Raw genomic sequence first — 18,659 nt, 5'->3', positions numbered from 1 at the left:
TCCGAGAGCATGCTGAGACACTATGGGGGAGTCATGGCCAGGTCCCGAGAGACTCCAGCTGTTTGGAGTTGTATTCTTCACCCCCTGTGTTTTTAGCTTCTCTGCTTATCTGCTGGATTGCTGCCAGGGCAAAGTATCCAATCCTGTAACAAAGCTCTTCCCACAGAGATGGCTGAGATCACACCCCACCCCTCTGTGGTCTGCTTGGCTATGAACTGTCTGCTGTGCTCTCACTGCCACTGCCTGCCCTCAGCCTGCACATGGTCTAAAACCTTCTCCGCCCTCGAACAAAAAATTTCCTGGCGAATTTCAAGGATACTTCTCTTGGTAGCTATTTGTGGGTGTTTTTTTCAGTCAAGCATTACTTCAGAGGCTTGTAATGAAATGGATTCTGAGCGAACACATGGAACTTACACAGCTGTGTGCCTCCTCTCCATCATCTTGGCTGGAAGTCCCTGTACATATATATTCTTTTCCTTTTTCTTTATTCTCTTTGGAAAATAGAATCAATAATGGTATTTCTAGGTCAAAAGATGGGCAATTTTTAAAATGCTTGTTGCAGCCCTGTTTGTAGTGGCTAGAAGCTGGAAAATGAATGGATGCCCATCAATTGGAGAATGGTTGAGTAAATTGTGGTATATGAACGTTATGGAATATTATTGTTCTGTGAGAAATGACCAGCAGGATGAATACAGAGAGGACTGGCGAGACTTACATGAACTGATGCTAAGTGAAATAAGCATTATTTACCTCAACAACAATACTGTTTGAGGATGTATTCTGATGGAAGTGGATCTCTTTGATAAAGTGAGCTAATTCATTTTCAATTGATCAAGGATGGACAGAAGCAGCTACATCCAAAGAAAGAACACTGGGAGATGAATATAAACTGCTTGCATTTTTGTTTTTCTTCCTGGGTTATTTATACCTTCTGAATCCAATTCTCCCTGTGCAACAAGAGAACTGTTCAGTTCTGCACACATATATTGTATCTAGGATATACTGTAGCCTATTTAATATGTAAAGGACTGTTAGCCATCTGGGGGAGGGGATGGAGGGAGGGAAGGGAAAAATCGGAACAGAAGTGAGTGCAAGGAATAATGTTGTAAAAAATTACCCTGGCATGCATTCTGTCAATAAAAAGTTATTTAAAAAAAAAGATGAGCAATTTTTATAGTCTTTTGGACAGTTTCAGATTTTTTTCCAAAATGGTTGGATTAGTTCACAATCCCATCAATAGTGCATCAGTGTCCCAATTTTTCTATATCCCCTCCAACATTTATGATTTCCCTTTTCTGTGATTTTAGCTAATCTGTTAAGTGATATAGTACTTCAAAACTATTTTAATTAGCATTTCACTAATTCATAGTTATTTAGAATTTCCTCCCTTCATATTGCTGTAGATAGTTTTGATTTCTTCTGAAAACTGCCTGTTTAATCCTTTAACAATTTATCAATTGGGGAAGGACTTAGACTTTTATAAATTTGTTATGCATTTTGTAAAAGCCCATTATAATTTCCCCTTCAGTTTTGTGCTTTCTTTATAATCTTGACTGTATTGGTTTTGTTTGTGTAAAAACCTTTTAATGCAATAAAGATTATCCATTCTACTTCTTCTGTTTATCTTCATGTTTTGTTTGGTCATAAGATTTTTTTTTTTTTACTTACTTATAGAGCTGACAAGTAAAATTTTCCATGCTCCCCTAATTTGTTCATAATATCATCCTTTATATATAAATGATGTATTCATTTTGACTTTATTTTGATATAAGATTTGAGGTGTTGGTCCATTACTAGATTTTTTCAACTGATTTTCAGTTTTCTCATCATTTTTGTGACATGTGATATCTTGACTCAAAAGCTTGAGCTTTGGGCTTTATCAAAAATTACATTATTATGGTCATTCATGTCTTGCTCTGCATTCTGTACCACTTTTATTTCACCGATCCACCACTTTATTTCTTAGAAAATACCATATTGTTTTCATGATTATTGCTTTATGATACAGTTTAAAATCTGCTAATCTAAGGTTGTCTTCCTTAATTTTTAAAGATATTCTTGAGTTTTTGATGTTTCAAATGAATTTTGCTATTTTTTTCTTGCTCTAAAAATAATTTTTAGTATTCTTATTGTTTTGGCACCGATTAAATAGGCTAATATGCTTTTTTATTATATTGGTTCAGTATGACCATGAGCAATTAATATTTTCCCAATAGTTTGGATCTGTCTTTATTCTTGTGAAAAATATTTTGTAATTTTGTTCATATAATCCCGGATTTATACTGGTAGATAGATTTCCAAGCATTTTATGTTTTGTGCAATTATATTAAGTGGAATTGCTTTTTAAAAATTTTTGGCATTTTGGTATTTTGTTGGTAACATATAAAAACATTGACAAATGATATTCTGTGAGACTGCTGAAATTAATAATTGTTTGAACTAGTTTTTTAGTTGATTATCTAAACATACTATAGCATTTGCAGAGAATGATGCATTTTCCTTATAGATTATTTTTATCCTGTCAATTTTTCTTGTCCTATTGTTATATTCTCTATAAATGATATATAGTATGTTTAGATAATCAACACTATTATTCAATATTTTATTATAGCTAGCATTTCTAGTAAAATATTGAATAATAGTGTTGAATAATAGTGAATAATGAGCATCCTCAATCTTACAGGGAAGGCTTTCAGCTTATTATAAATAATGCTTGCTGCTGATGTTAGATAGCCAATACTTATTATTTAAACAAAAACTCCATTTCCTTCTGTACTTTCTGGTGTTTTTAATAGGAATGTGTTCTGTATTTTGTCAAAAGCCTTTTTTTTTACATCTATTGTGATAATCATTTGATTTTTGTTGTTTTCCTTATTGACATGGTAAGTTATGCTAATAGTTTTCCTAATATAGAAACAGCCTTGAATTTTTAGTATAAATCCTACCTTGTCATAGTTTATAATGTTTGTGATATATTTCTATAGAATACTTGGTAATATTTTATTTAACTTTTATTTGCTCTATATTTTAGTATCAGCACCAATTTTTTTTTTTTTTTTGCATCATAAAAGGGATTTGGTAGAATTCCTTCTTTATCTGTTTTTCTGCATAATATATATAGTGTCAGGGACAGAGCCAAGATGGTGGAAATGATGCATGTTTCTCTCTGACCTTCTTTACAACCCTCACAATAATTATGAAATCCATCCTCTGAATTAACTCTGGATGGGCAGAACCCACAAATATTGGGATTGCAACAAATTAAAAGCAAAAGATAATTTCAAAGATGGCCAAAAAAAGGTCTATTTCAATTGGAAATGGGAGTTAGGCAGCCAGGGCAACCAGTACAATCACCAATGTAGATAGCTTAGAGATCCCAGGGGAAGAGAATTTATGGGAGGAAAGAGCAGAAAATATGCAGCCAAAGTGGTATTAAGTGTAAATTTTATATCTCTAGAGGCCTACTTGCATAAAATAGAGAAAGAGAAAATCAATGAATTAGGCTTGCAAGTAAAAAAAAGCTAGAAAAAGAGCTAATTAAAACCCCCCAATCAAACACTAAACTTGAAATTCTAAAAATAAAAGATTAATAAAATTGAAAGTAAAAAAAAAAAACTATTAAATTAATAAATAAAACTAAGAGTTGGTTCTATGAAAACCAATAAAATACATTAGCCCGTGGCAAATTTGATTAGAAAAAGGAAAGAGGAAAAATCACATTGTTAGTCTTAAAAATGAAAAGGGAGAACTATACACCAATGAAGAGGAAACTAGAGCAATTATCTGGAGTTACTTTGCTCAACTTTATGCTAATAAATTTGACAACCTAAGTGAAATGAAGGAATACCTAGAAAAATATGGATTTCATGATGGCAAAATACTAGAAATTGCAAAAATGCTCATTAATGGGGAATGGCTGAAGGAGGTGTATATTAAAATATAATAAAATAATATTGTGTAATAAGAAATTATGAGCAGGCAGATTTCAGAAAAACCTGGTAAGAGTTGTATGAATTGATGTAAAATAAAATGAATAAGACCAGAAAAACTATGTGTGCAGTATCAGCAATGTTGTGAGATGATCATCTATGAATGGCTCAACTTTTCTCAGCAACATGGTGATCCAACCCAAATACAAAGAACTCATGAATGAAAATGCCATCCATATTCAGATAAAGAACTGATGGATTCTGAGTGCAAATTGAAGCAAATATTTTCACTTCATTCTTTTTTGTGTGTTTTTTCCTTTTTTATCTGTTTTTTTTTCCATAATTGTGACAAATATGGAAATGTTTAACATGACAGCAACTCTCTTTCTTGCTCCTTAATTTTATTTGATCATCTCATCATAGTTAATTCACACCCATATCCTTTGTCATGTATAATATTTCTAACTGCCAACATGTATGACCCACATCAAATTGCTTACCATTTCAGAAGATGGGAGGGGAGGAAGGCAAGGAGAAAAATTTGGAACTCAAAATATTGTAAAAATGAATTATAAAAATTGACATATAATTAGGGAAATAATATTCTTAAAGGGAAAAAAAACTATCTAGCACTAAGAAGAGAAATGTTGGATTTCCCACTAATATATTTCTACTAGCTATTTCTTCTTGTAATTCATTTAACTTTTCACTTAAGGTTATTTCATTTGGTGTTTAATATGATATTATTTCACTATTTATGATGCCTCTTAGCAAAACATAGTCTCCCTGATGAATCTCTTTTAATTGAATATATTTTTGCTTTTATTTCATCTGGAATCATAATTGTTACCCCTCCTCTAAAAAAAAAAAGAATAAAAACCAAACCAAAACAAGAACAATTAAAAAAAAATCCTCAGCTGATACATAATAGATTTTGCTCTAGCCTTTATTTTTACTCTGTTTGTCTGTCTTTTTCAAATATGTTTCTTCTAAACAACATATTGTTGTAATCTGGTTTCTAATCTATTCTTCCATCTGATTCTATTTCATGGGTGAATTCATCCCATTCACACCCACAGTTAACTGTGCATTTCCCTCCTCCCTATTTATTTTCTCACTCTCTCTGATTCCCTGACTCCCCTGTACCTCCTAACTATTCTGTTTTGCCTTTTTAAATCTGCCCTCTATTATACAGAATATCCATTCCTCTTTTCTCATCCCCATCTCTTTCTACTTTTCTGCTGTATAAGTTAGATTTCTATACTCAAGTTAGTGTGTATGTTATATTGTGTTTGTTAGTATGTATGTTATATCAGATTTTTTTTAAATTTTTATTTAATAATTATTTTATATTGACAGAATTCATGCCAGGGTAATTTTTTAATAACATTATCCCTTGCACTCGTTTCTGTTCCGATTTTTCCCCTCCCTCCCTCCACCCCTTCCCCTAGATGGCAAGAAGTTTTATATATGTTAGATATGTTGCAGTATATCCTAGATACAATATATGTTTGCAGAACTGAAAAGTTCTCTTGTTGCACAGGGAGAATTGGATTCAGAAAGTATAAATAACCTGGGAAGAAAAACAAAAATGCAGATAGTTCACATTCGTTTCCCAGTGTTCTTTCTTTGGGTGTAGCTGCTTCTGTCCGTCATTTATCAATTGAAACTCAGTTAGGTCTCTTTGTCAAAGAAATCCACTTCCATCAAAATATGTCCTCATACAATATCGTTGTCGAAGTGTATAATGATCTCCTGGTTCTGCTCATTTCACTTAGCATCAGTTCATGTAAGTCTCGCCAGTCCTCTCTGTATTCATCCTGCTGGTCATTTCTTACAGAACAATAATATTCCATAACATTCATATACCACAATTTACCCAGCCATTCTCCAATTGATGGGCATCCATTCATTTTCCAGTTTCTAGCCACTACAAACAGGGCTGCTACAAACATTTTGGCACATACAGGTCTCTTTCCCTTCTTTAGTATTTCTTTGGGATATAAGCCCAATAGAAACACTGCTGGATCAAAGGGTATGCACAATTTGATAACTTTTTGGGCATAATTCCAGATTGCTCTCCAGAATGGTTGGATTCGTTCACAACTCCACCAACAATGCATTAGTGTCCCAGTTTTCCCGCATCCCCTCCAACATTCATCATTATTTTTTCCTGTCATCTTAGCCAATCTGACAGGTGTGTAGTGGTATCTCAGAGTTGTCTTAATTTGCATTTCTCTGATTAATAATGATTTGGAACACTCTTTCATATGAGTGGTAATAGTTTCAATTTCATCATCTGAAAGTTGTCTGTTCATATCCTTTGACCATTTATCAATTGGAGAATGGCTTGATTTCTTATAAATTTGGGTCAGTTCTCTATATATTTTGGAAATGAGGCCTTTATCAGAACCTTTAACTATGAAGATGTTTTTCCAGTTTGTTGCTTCCCTTCTAATCTTGTTTGCATTAGTTTTATTTGTATAAAGGCCTTTTAATTTGATGTAATCAAAATTGTCTATTTTGTGATCAGTAATGGTCTCTAGTTCATCTTTGGTCACAAATTTCTTTCTCCTCCACAAGTCTGAGAGATAAACTATCCTATGTTCCTCTAATTTATTTATAATCTCGTTCTTTATGCTTAGGTCATGGACCCATTTTGATCTTATCTTGGTATATGGTATTAAGTGTGGGTCCATGCCTGTTATATCAGATTAATTCTGATGAGAGTGAGGATTGAGTATTGCCTTCCATCTCTTCTGTTTCCCCTTGTTATGTAAAGCTCTTTCTTGCATACCACTTTTATGTGAGAGAATTTTCCCCATTTCCCTTCCCCTTTCTTCCAGGGCAACTCTCTTTCTTGCCCCTTAATTTTATTTGATCATCACATCATAGTTAATTCACACCCATATCCTTTGTCATGTATAATATTTCTAACTGCCAACATGTAAGCTATCAGTCTATAATTAGGGGAATTTCATTAGGCTGGAACTGACACTGTCATTAGATACATGCTACACTGATAGTCTTTTATAAAATGTTTTTAAAAATTTACTTAGACAAAAAATGCTCATAAGCCATATAATGTAGATCAAATTGAGAGTGGGGAAACATTCTAAAATATAGTTTTCATTATCCTGTTACTAACTTAATTGTTCTCTCTTTCTCTAAATAATTGTTTACAGTCTTCTTCTTAAGCATGCTCAACCCAGACCATTTTTGCTTTTTCTGTTTGACTAAGTCCAATGTATTAGAACCTATATTTTAGCTGCTATCATGCATACTAGTATTTAATTCTTTGTTATTATATTTCTGCCTTTCATTATGAGAATTAAGGTTCTCAGCAGCTATCGGATTTTCCTGCCATAAAACATGTCTCTGGCTTTCTGGTTTCAAGACTAAGTCTTCTTTAAACCTTCCCTCCCCTCCCCCCCCCCGTTCTCTAGCATAATTGATGTCTGTTTTTAGTTCTTTCTTCTTGTAATAGATTTGAAATTAACTTTGAAAATAAGGGCAAATTGTATCATTGTTTATAGCCCAGATGGTCTCTATGGTTGTTTTAATTTGTTAGAAGAAGGAGCTTGGGTATATTCATATTCCAATTAAATAATAATGGTAAAAAACACAAGGTTCAAGAATTAAACAGGTTTTTTTCATATTCTGTAATTATATTCTGGTTAGGGAACTTCACCTTCCTGTCATCATTTCAGCTCTTCTTAGACACAATAATTCTCAGAGAGAAATTTATAACTTAGAGGAAGGAAATGATAAAACTAATCTTAATGGTAATTATATCTTGCTTGGGAAGAGATCTTTTAAATGACTGTGCTCTTGCACAAGGCTTTTATATATGTTTTAGAATTAAAAAGCTGATATTCTAGTTTTTGAATGTTTTAATGAATTCAATCATTTTATTTTATACTGAAAAATATATTCCCTAGAAAAAAGTTAGGAGAATTCCCTATCATACCATGGAAAATATAACTAACTAAAAGCAGATCACATTTTAGAGATAGTGTGAGTCTATATATAATATATATGTATGTATATATAGACTAATATAACATATTACATATAATATTTATATAATAACTCAATAGAACATAGTTGACTTGCATTTTTAGCAAAATTCAGCCTGTCTTGTTCCACAGCATGCAAAAGTGGGAAAACTAATATCATCTAATGAGGAACAGGTGTGAATTCACAGATGAACCTGAAAAACTGATGAAAAGCTTGAATTTTGAAGAGTAGGAAGTGAGAGATTTTTTTAAAAATCCAGCTTGACTGAATGAATGCAAATTTTAAATGAACTTGTGAGGCAGTATGATAGAAGGTTATGCAAGGAAAAAGCATGGAATGAGTTAACATTACTTACAATGTCCATTTTGTAAATGATTTCTTCTTTTCTCTTCAGATTTCATTTTGGCCTTTATGTACCACTGGCACCTTTTGGAAAGGCAAACAAAATCCTATTTAAAAATCTTGTTCCTGTCTTCTGAAGAACTGTGCTAGACATGAATCTGAATTATTTAGAATGAATGGCATTAAAATATACCTGATTCATTGGGAATTATATTGTTCTAAGACCAAAGTGATAGGAGGAAGTAGACTGACATTACATAAGACTGGCAGATATGAATGAACTATGATTTGTATCACTGAAAAATGCATTCTTAGCGAAGAGATCACAGGTCTCCTATAGTACAGTTGCATAAAGAATAAAATCCTATACAAGGTTTTGAGTGAAAGTTCAAATTGATTGCAAATAATATTGAGATATCATCAAAAACAATAATATATGAATTGAGAAATTCACTGTCCCAGTTTATTATATTGGTGGGAATGTTAGGGACTAGACAAAGTCCCCCATAGCCAGCCATACAGATCTCACATTGCTTGTATGTTACATAACTGCTACAGGCATCAAGAATTTATCTTTAGTAATAAAAATTAAACATATCAGGCTTCAGGATAAGATTCTAGGGAATTTAACCTAGTTGGTTTTCATTTTGGGAGGGATCACACTCATTACAATTTTCATTTCACATCTGAAACTTGATGGAAATATGTTCTGTTTGCTCTTAGGGCATATAATCACATGATGAAGTGCACAGGCAGCTGCTTATCTCATACCCTGCCTCCTCAATATGAATAGATTCATCAATATCCTTATGATATGACAGTTCATCAAATTGCTAATTCTAAATGGTGAAGCAGAAAACATCTGTAGAATACCAATTCAAACTCTCAAAGTGAAATGTGCCTCAAAGTTCTATGGAAAATTGAGTATTTTATTCAAAAATTTTTCAAACTGTCTTCAAAGAATAATATCCAGTGAATGCTCATTCATCACTGTGTTTATATTATACTTTCAAGATGAATTTTTATCTTACATATTTGAAACAGTTCTATGCATAGGATATTAGAAATGTAAGGAGGTTTAATCTTCTAAGCAATTGTTTAAATAATAAAACAAAAAAAAACTCTTTAGTACTAAACTTATGACATTATTAAGTTGTCCCCCCCAAAAAAAAACTGCAATTATATTCTAGGAATACATTTGAAGTTTAGGTTTAATGATATCTTTTAAAAATTTATTGAATTAATTAATTTGTTCCTGAATGATCATAAATTTTTCACTGTGCAAATAAAACTACATTCAATTTGTAACAATTTGGCCTTCATAAAATACTTTCTATTTTCTACTATCTTAATGATTATTTTTATTAAACTATTTGTATTATTTTAAAACATTAATTAAAGAAAACTTTGCAGGAAAATAAGGTATGTATAATTTAGTTAGTTGGATGGATAAGTTTTATTAAACTTTACCTGAATGAATAAATATCTCTTAATTGAATAGTTATTTAATTTAAACAAAATTCATTATAAAAATTGTTGAGATTTATTTTGCTGGAAAATAGAATAATTTTGATCTTTGTGAATCAAACAATTACACTAAAGAATACATCAAACCTTTAAAATCACATATTTAAAGCAAATATGATAATTTTCTGGATGAAACATTCTAACTTAAAAATAAGCTGCTGGTTTGTATCATAACTATCTTTGTGATTCCTAGACATGAAATTTCCTTTTAAAGTATTCTTTTGTGATTTAAGTAAATCTTTAAATGAGTTACAACATTATCATTTCTTAAACTAAAATCTGCTCTATCTAGAATGAATAAGCAGAATTTAAATAATAGGAAATTTCAGTAATGATAATTGCATTTACAATAATTAAATTATTATATTAAATTAAATGAAGTCAGTCATTTGTAATAAATAGAACACTAGAATTGGAATTAAGAAGAGAGGCTCAAATCCCATCTCTGATTTGGCAAGTGATTTGAATTTATTTCAGGCCACTCCCAAGGAATTATTTCCAAAATTATATAGATATATAGATATAGATGGGGTATGATCTGTGCTATTTGGAAGATTTATCTACTCTGAGGAAATCACAGATTATTTGGATGAAGGTGAAATGTAGAACACAGTATCAGAGTAAAGATGGTAGTATCAGCATTTACCTCATATCTTGTTATCACTCACCAAGTTCCTACATGGTTAATGATTTAGTTATTTTTTTTTCTTTAGCCATACTCAAATCAGTTTAAACAACTTATATTTTAAATATGATGGATTCTTTAATGAATATTTTAATTTTTCATCTTTCCTAATATTTGAACTTATATTATTCTTTTGCTATATCTGCTCAGTTATGACTTGTACATCTTGTTAGAATGTGCTTGATTGTGAGGAATTAGCCCTATCTAATGTGAAAGATAAGATATTTGATTCTGATTAAGGAACAAGGCTCTGACTTGTGCCTAGAAAGTGTGATTAGTCTGATATCTGCTAATGTCCGACAATCAAAGGATCATAGGATTATAAACTTAAAGGTAGAGTAGACCTTAGAGATCAGGTGAGCAAATTTGTAGCTTGTAATCTGCCCTGTTTATTTTTTACCCAGCCCAATATTTTCATTGTTATAAAGATTCCTATGTTTTTTAAAACACTTCCATACATCTTTATTAGCATATCAAAGCTGTGTTTATTGAACTTGGAAACTAATGAACCATTTATCAACATAAACCACTGAGGAGTAAGATATAATAAGTTGACAATAGCAATAGTAATAGATAGCAAGTCAAGATAAAGGCACTGAGTCCTCTACATCCCATAAGTTTAAAAGACTCTTCCTTATAGTGAATTTCTGGCATAATTCATGCATTGTTTTTAAAGTTTAGAATATTTATTTGGTGATTTTCTATTAAGTGATAAGCCCCTACACATTCATATTCAGCACTGCCTAAATTACAGGAGAAAAAAAATGTTTTCTTTCAATACCTAAATTAACATTACATTTGGCAGCTAAAAAGCTCTCTAGATAAAAGAGGAAGGTCTCTGCACCAAGCAATAATAATTAGATGAAAGCATTATGATATCCACATGTATAAAAAAAGGATAGACTCATAGAACTCCACTTTTGCAGGTGAAGCAATTGAAATTGAGAGGCTATGAGACTTTCCCCTAATGTCTCATGCAGGAAGTGGCAGAGCTCAGATTTGAACCAGGTCTTCTCATTCCCAATTTGTTGTTTTTATTGGTGCTAACTCATTTCCTCCCTTTCCCCTGCCCTCAGCTTTACCTTTGGGGATTCTGTATTCATTCTATGAATACTTTAAATTAGTAAGTTAATTAAAATTATATGCATTTTTTGACCTAAAAGGCATATACCCCCAAATATACAGTCACTCCACAAAAAGCATGCACTATAACTGATTTGAAAAAAGTACATAAATCTAATCACAAAAGAATATATAGATATACAATGACATGTAATATGTACTCAATAAATATTTTTAACTGATTAATAATTTTATCTAGCAATATACTCAATTTTCTAGCATATATTAATTACCTTCCAGTGATTAAAAAGAACAAGGTGAGGATGACCAGAAGAGTGAATCCACCCACTGCTGCAGTGGCTATTACAAGAATCTGCCCCTGCTCTGCTGCTATATCAGAAGCTGCAATAGAAATATATAAATAGATATTCAGTTCTTGTGAAATAGTTTACCTTCTGACTATTTAATCATTCTGGGTTTTTAAACCCATAAGAAAAATGTTATTAATATCACAAATAGGCACTATATGATTTATAACACAATGTTTTAAACATGAAATCAATACATGTTGATCCATATCAAATGCTAAAACAATGACATGATAACTTACAGGATAACTGTGGCACAAAAGCATAAAAGACTAAAGACTAAAAATTTGGGGATGAATATTGTCTTTGTTACACTTACAGAGATACTTACACTTACTTACAGATACTTAGTCTGATATCTGTTATATATCTAATATATGTGCTGTCTGATATAATCAAAGAATCATAGGATTATAAATTTAGAGGTGGAGTAGACCCTAGAGAGCAGGTCAGCAAATTTGAAGCTTGTGTCTGCCCTGTTTATTTATGTTTATTATACATGTTTCTGAGTTAATGGATCTTTTAGAAACTCAATCTCTTTATCTGTAATAAACAAAGTAAGCACTCATAGATTGGGAAATGAGTGAGCAATAAATGTTATTGAATAGTAATAAACTGTTAGAAATTATGAAAAATTCAGAAAAGCAGGAGAAGTATATGAACTGATGAAGTAAAGTAAACAAAGCCAGGAAATCATATATATCATAACTATTATCATGAAAATGGAAAATATACAAGTAAACCTAAATACTAGATAATTACAGAAGTGGGGGACTATTTGTACAGAGTGATAAAAATACTGTTAGACATAATTAATAGTTTAGTTGATTTAGTTGATTTTTTCTTTTTAAAAATATTTTATAAGAGAAAACTCACTGAATAATGAAAAATATGTGTAGAAATGAATTGTCATAAAAGTAAAAGGCTTTAATAATAGAATAAGCAAAAGAAGATTAATCTCCCCAATAAAAGTAAAATTATTATCTTGGGAATTTTTCCTGAATTACTCAGTAAATATTATCAAGACACATTTGCCTTATAAATTCAAACCTATCTTTGATTTCTATTTTGACTATTATCTACATTATGTTTTGCATTTCTTTTAACAGTAACATGTTTTACATTTTTTGGTCATTCTTTTATTATACCTTCTCTAAATGAGCACTAAATAAATGCTGCTGACTGACCCAATGGCATCTAAATTGCCAGCTATACCACATATTTAGAGCTACTGGGGTATTTTGAAATCACCATATCTAAAGTCCTAATAGTATGGATGAGGAATCTGAGAGCCACAAAGATAAAGAGTTAGAATTTGAAGCCAAGTTTTCTGATACCAAATCTGTTTTGACTACATCTTCTTATAGTAAAATGTATATTTTAATACATTTTGCCTCATTATATTAATTAATTTAAAGTATTTTGAAATATAAAAATAGTCCTTTTTATTGTCCTTTGACTTAATAAAAGTTTGAATAATTGACATTTCAGATGATTTCCGCAAAGAGAAAACATTAACCTCATCTAGCCTAGTAAATTTGACTAAATTAAAAACAAACATATTCCTTGTTGCTATTAATTTATTTAAATTTGAGTATACTGCATTTCAAAAAAAAAAGCTTCTTTACCTTGAGAATTCACGGGATTTTTTTTCTTTTGGTTTACATGAAGAATGTTTACATATTTACAAAAATAGCATCTTTGCTATGGAATGCTTGAAATTTATACACTGTTTCTGAATCTCTAGGAGACCAAGCTTAAATGTAAATAAAGACAAAGGTAATTTATGTCCAAGTTTCAGTGAGAGCAACTTATTACATCCTTGACATTACATTTTTGTTAGTATGATTTAATCGAGATATTTTCAGGCAACAATGAACAATATTCATTACTCCACATAAACTCCATAGACAAGTTAACACTCACATCTTATCCAATAAATATCATGGGTTCTTTATTAGATAATCCCTGATAACAGTGATATTATGGAAATTGATTTCATTCTCCAAAATGTCACATTTTCTTAGAAGAAATTATTGAATAACGAATAGTAACAAATAGCCATCTTAAAAATAACATTAGCTATTTGAAGATAAATAAAGAAGCTATTTGAAACAAAAACACTTAATTGCTTAGTTATTGCTGTTATAATACAATATATAGTCTTATAAAATTACAATTAATTTTTTTTATTTTCACAGTATACATATTTAAGTATCAAGGGGCTCACTCAAAGCTACCTGGTCTACACAGCTCAAGACAAAGATGATCAAGTAATGAATGATAGAAAGAGAGAGACAATGATATTTCACTTACATGACAAATTAAAAATTATCTAATAAATGTTTATAAAATTCATACTTTGTTGCAGGAGTGAAATTATCAGAAATACTGAATTTCATAACTGAGAAGGACCTCATAACTTATTTGGTTCAATTAATTGAATAGCAATCCTATCCATGATATCCATCATAATTGGTCATCCAGACTCTACTTGGAAACTTCCACTATTCCTGATAAAATAGCAGCCTGAGCATATATTGCCATTTCAAGAGAGCCAGCCTAGAGTCAGGAAGAGTTGAGTTTAACTCTTGCCTCTGACAATTCCAACTGTGTAAGCAAGTTAATTAATTAATCTTTCAATACTCATTTTTTAAGGCTTAAAGTATTTCTAAAGATGATTAGGGAAAAAAGACAAGAACCTATATGTTCCAAAATGTGTATAGCAGCTCTCTTTGTGGTGGCAAAGAACTGGAAATTGAGGGGATTCCCATCAATTGGAAAATGACTAAACAAGTTGTGGTATCTATAATATAATACTATTCTACTATAAAATGATGAGCTTGATGATCTTAGAAAAACATGGATAGACACATGAAATAACAAAATAATACAAGAAACAATGAAGATTGAAATGAGGAGAACCAAGAGAACATTGTATATAATAACAGCAATATTGTTTTAAGAAAAATCTTTGAATGATAAAATCATTTTGACTAAAAACCTAAATAAAAAAAAACAAAGGACATATGAAAGAAGATGCTATCTTATTTCAGAATAGATATATGTGTACACACATATATTATGTATATGTGTGTGTATATATATATATATACATATATATATATATGTATATATATATATATATATATATATATATATATATAAACTTATTTAGGCATATTTGTATTTTGTGTCTAATGGTATCCATCTTTAGGCTTAGGAGGAAGGGAAGAAAAAAAGGAGAAAAAAAACAAAATGTACATAACTTTAAAAAGAATAGTAAGTTTTATACAATAGACTTGCAGTTTCATGTGCAACCATTTTTATAATATTATGTTATGGAAATGCTTCCTTTACTGCATAAATTTAAAATAACATAAATGAAAAAAACTTTAAAAAAGATTTTTAGTACAGTGGTAGGGGCATTATGTTTGGAAACAGAGAATGTTGCTTCAAGATCTGACTCTCACATTTACTACCTATGTGATTTTAGACAAGTTGCCTCACATCTATGAACCTCTTTCCTAAACTGCATAATGAGAAAATCTGGCTAGATGATTTCTTTTACCTCTAGATTTATGGCACTAAGTTACTGGTCAGCTTTTGACCTGGACTGGTAGTGGTTCACACTGGGAATTTTATATACTGACTAAATCAAAGGTCTGGACAACCCTCTTCCAATTCTAATTAAAAATGAATAATAGAATATAACCATATTTCTGTCAACATAGTCATTTTGTCACCATAGTAATTTTTTAAAAATTTCCCTGAGTATCCATTCTATGAAGTTCTGTGGCTACCTCCCAACTCCATAACAGTTGTATTACCTATGGGTACTTTTTTCTGCCCTCATCCTTTCTAGTGATACACAGCTTCCTGGAAAAGAATGAACTTCTATGAAAAATGATAGTTATTATATAATGTGCAAATGCACTCATTTTTTAATGATTAGTAAGCTTCGCTCTACCTCCATCAGACCTTCTCATGCCAGCAATTATGAACCCTCAGCTGCCATTGATCAAATTCTGTTTCTTGATCTCTCACTGATTTCCATCTCCCTTAACCCTTACTCCTTCCATTGTGCTTTCTGCAATGCCTGCTCTATATGTAATAAATGATTTCCATCTTAAACTTTTTCCAATCTCATTTCCTTTATCTTCATGTACTCACTGAGTACTAGTTTCCTCTTGATGAGAACTTTTTTTGCTCACTTTTTCTAGAATTAGTTGCATTTTTACTTCTACTCTTTAATTCACTAGTCAATGGAGAAAAATTGGAACATTTCTTACTCGCTATTGCTACTTTTTGGCTCTCCTGATAATGGATCAGGAGCCTTATTAATTTCCATTTCTCTGAAATTCATTCAATCCATATTTATCATCCAGCCATTCTCTTCTCCCTAACTCCTGATCTCATTCTAGGAGACTTCTACTAAATCTATATTGATATACCTTCAAACATCCTAACTTTCTTTATTTACTTATTGTTTCTTAATCTATTTTTTTTATCTTATGACAGCTATTCACAGAAATTCATATCCTTCATCTTGCCATCTTCTATTTTCATGTACTCTAAAATTCCTTTACCTTATCACAATTTGTGGTCATTCCATTTTCCCCTCTGTCTCCAATCCCTTTCTTATTAATGCTATTGAAAAATCTTGCCTGTCAAGTCTCAGTCTTGGATTACTTCCATCATCATATTCCTAAATCATATATTTCTGAAAGAAGATATTGAAAATCATGGAACCATGTTGACTCTTCACACAAGAACTTCCAAATCTTTTCATCCCTCCTCAAGCCTCTCATTGCTCTCTCACCCCATATTTTACACAAAAAGAGGCCATTCACCATAAGCATCTTCTTCTTCTTGCTCATTTCCTCTACTCAGATATCTTATGTCACTATTTCCTTCAACCTGTTTCACTTGAAGTGGCCTTACTCTTTACCAAGGCTCATCTCTCTACATGTCTATTAATCTGATAACATTCTATATCTTCTAACAAATTGCCCCATCTCCGATCATCTCTTATCATCTTTCAATTATTCCCTATCTACTGGCTTATTCCCTACTTATGTTCTGAAAAAGCTCTCACTTGATTTTTCTATCTTTAATATTGTCTTATATCTCTTCTGTACTTTGAGTCTAAACTCCTCAGAAAAGTAGATATAAAAGGTACCACCACTTTCTCTCCCCTTATTCTCTTCTTAAGCCTTTATAACCTGGCTTTCAACTTTAGCATTCCACAGAATTACTCTTCAAAGTTACTAATAAATTTTTAGTTGCCAAATTCAACAGACTTTTCAGTTTTCATTTTTTTGATTCCTCTATAGTCTTTAAAACTACTAATCAATTTCTCCTCCTTGAAATTTTCCTCTCTAGTTTTTGGGGACCCCAAACTCACCTGGTTATTCTTTAATCTATTGGACCTCTCCTTTACAATATCTTTCCCTGGATCCTCATCTAGGTCACACTTGATAACCACAAGTGTTCTCCAAGAAGTCCTCTTGTTTTCTCTATCTACTGTTTCACTTGGTGATTTCATCAGTTCCCCCTGTATTTATCAATCATATTTATGCAGATGTATTTATTCAGCATTAACCTCTCTCTTTAACTCCAGTCTTACATCTCAAACTGCCTGTTGGATATCCTAAAATGAATGTTTCAGTGTTTAAAATTGAGTTCATTATCATCCTCCCAATCCTTCCTTTTTTCTAATTTTTTTGTTACTGTTGTGAGAAACACTATTTCCCAATTCACAAAGCTTACAGACTACTTCTTATCCATGATTCGTCAATCTCTCTTACCTTTTACATTCAATAGGTTGTCATGTACTGTCAGTTTTGCCTTGGTAATATCTCTCATGTATATTCCTCTTTAGTCTTTGACTGCCATCACTCTGAAGCAGGATTTTGTCTCCCCATACTTGGAGTACATAGCTTGCAATATCCCGCTAGTTGGTCTTTCTGCTTCAAGTATCTTTCCAATACTATTCATATTCTATTTAATCAAAATAATTTTCCTAAAGTAGAAACTTGACCATTTTATCCTCTTATTTAATCAACACCAGAAGCTACCTATTGTTTCTAGTATCAAATGTAAGATTTTACATATGTTTTAGAGCCCTCTCTTTTCTCTTTTCCAATCTTCTTACACCTTGTAATTGTATTGATGTAGGATTTCCAGAGAGGAAGTTTCCTGTATTAGTGCAGATCAGCCCTGATCTTGCAGTCATCATTCTCCAGGGCACTAAAAGTTCAAGTGACTGACTGAATGACTTATGCACATCCTATCCCAAGAGATAGAACTTGAACTTACATAAGCTTGACTCAGGCTTTCTACTCATTGTTCTATTTTGTCTCTTATTCAAAAATATATAAATGCAAATCAATATTTTTCTCTCCCTACAAAATAAGCTGGGATTTTTAAAAAGCAGAATAATTGCAAATACTTCTGTCATGTTGATGGAAGACTATACAACTGTGATCTATTACTAATGTTATGTGTTTATTTCTCAATCATGATTGTAAATATATATTCAATGACTCTTGCAGTAGAGGAGAAATGATGTTTTACTCATGTATTTAAAGCCCTAGAGCAAAGTTATCCATACTGAAATCATTGTAAAACTCAAGAAAAGAAAGAAAATGTTCTGTGAGACAAGTTTGTTAGATAATGTTTCTTTTATCCTCTGACTATTATCTGCTTAGAGAAATAGAAGTA

General features: G+C 31.4%; 1 protein-coding gene across 1 annotated transcript in view; it reads right to left on the bottom strand.

Annotated features, from left to right (window-relative positions):
• Window positions 1–18,659, bottom strand: part of EPHA6 (EPH receptor A6) — a 983,513-nt gene that overhangs the window by 379,245 nt on the left and 585,609 nt on the right. The window contains 2 exon segments of the mRNA XM_051984381.1: window positions 8,305–8,375; window positions 11,859–11,967. Coding sequence (XP_051840341.1) covers window positions 8,305–8,375; window positions 11,859–11,967 — 180 coding nt within the window.

The sequence above is a fragment of the Antechinus flavipes genome, chromosome 3 (genome assembly GCF_016432865.1).
Source record: "Antechinus flavipes isolate AdamAnt ecotype Samford, QLD, Australia chromosome 3, AdamAnt_v2, whole genome shotgun sequence".
NCBI classification, from domain to species: Eukaryota; Metazoa; Chordata; class Mammalia; order Dasyuromorphia; family Dasyuridae; genus Antechinus; species Antechinus flavipes.
Note: the sequence above shows the minus strand (reverse complement) of the source record. Positions and strands in the feature narration are given on the sequence as shown.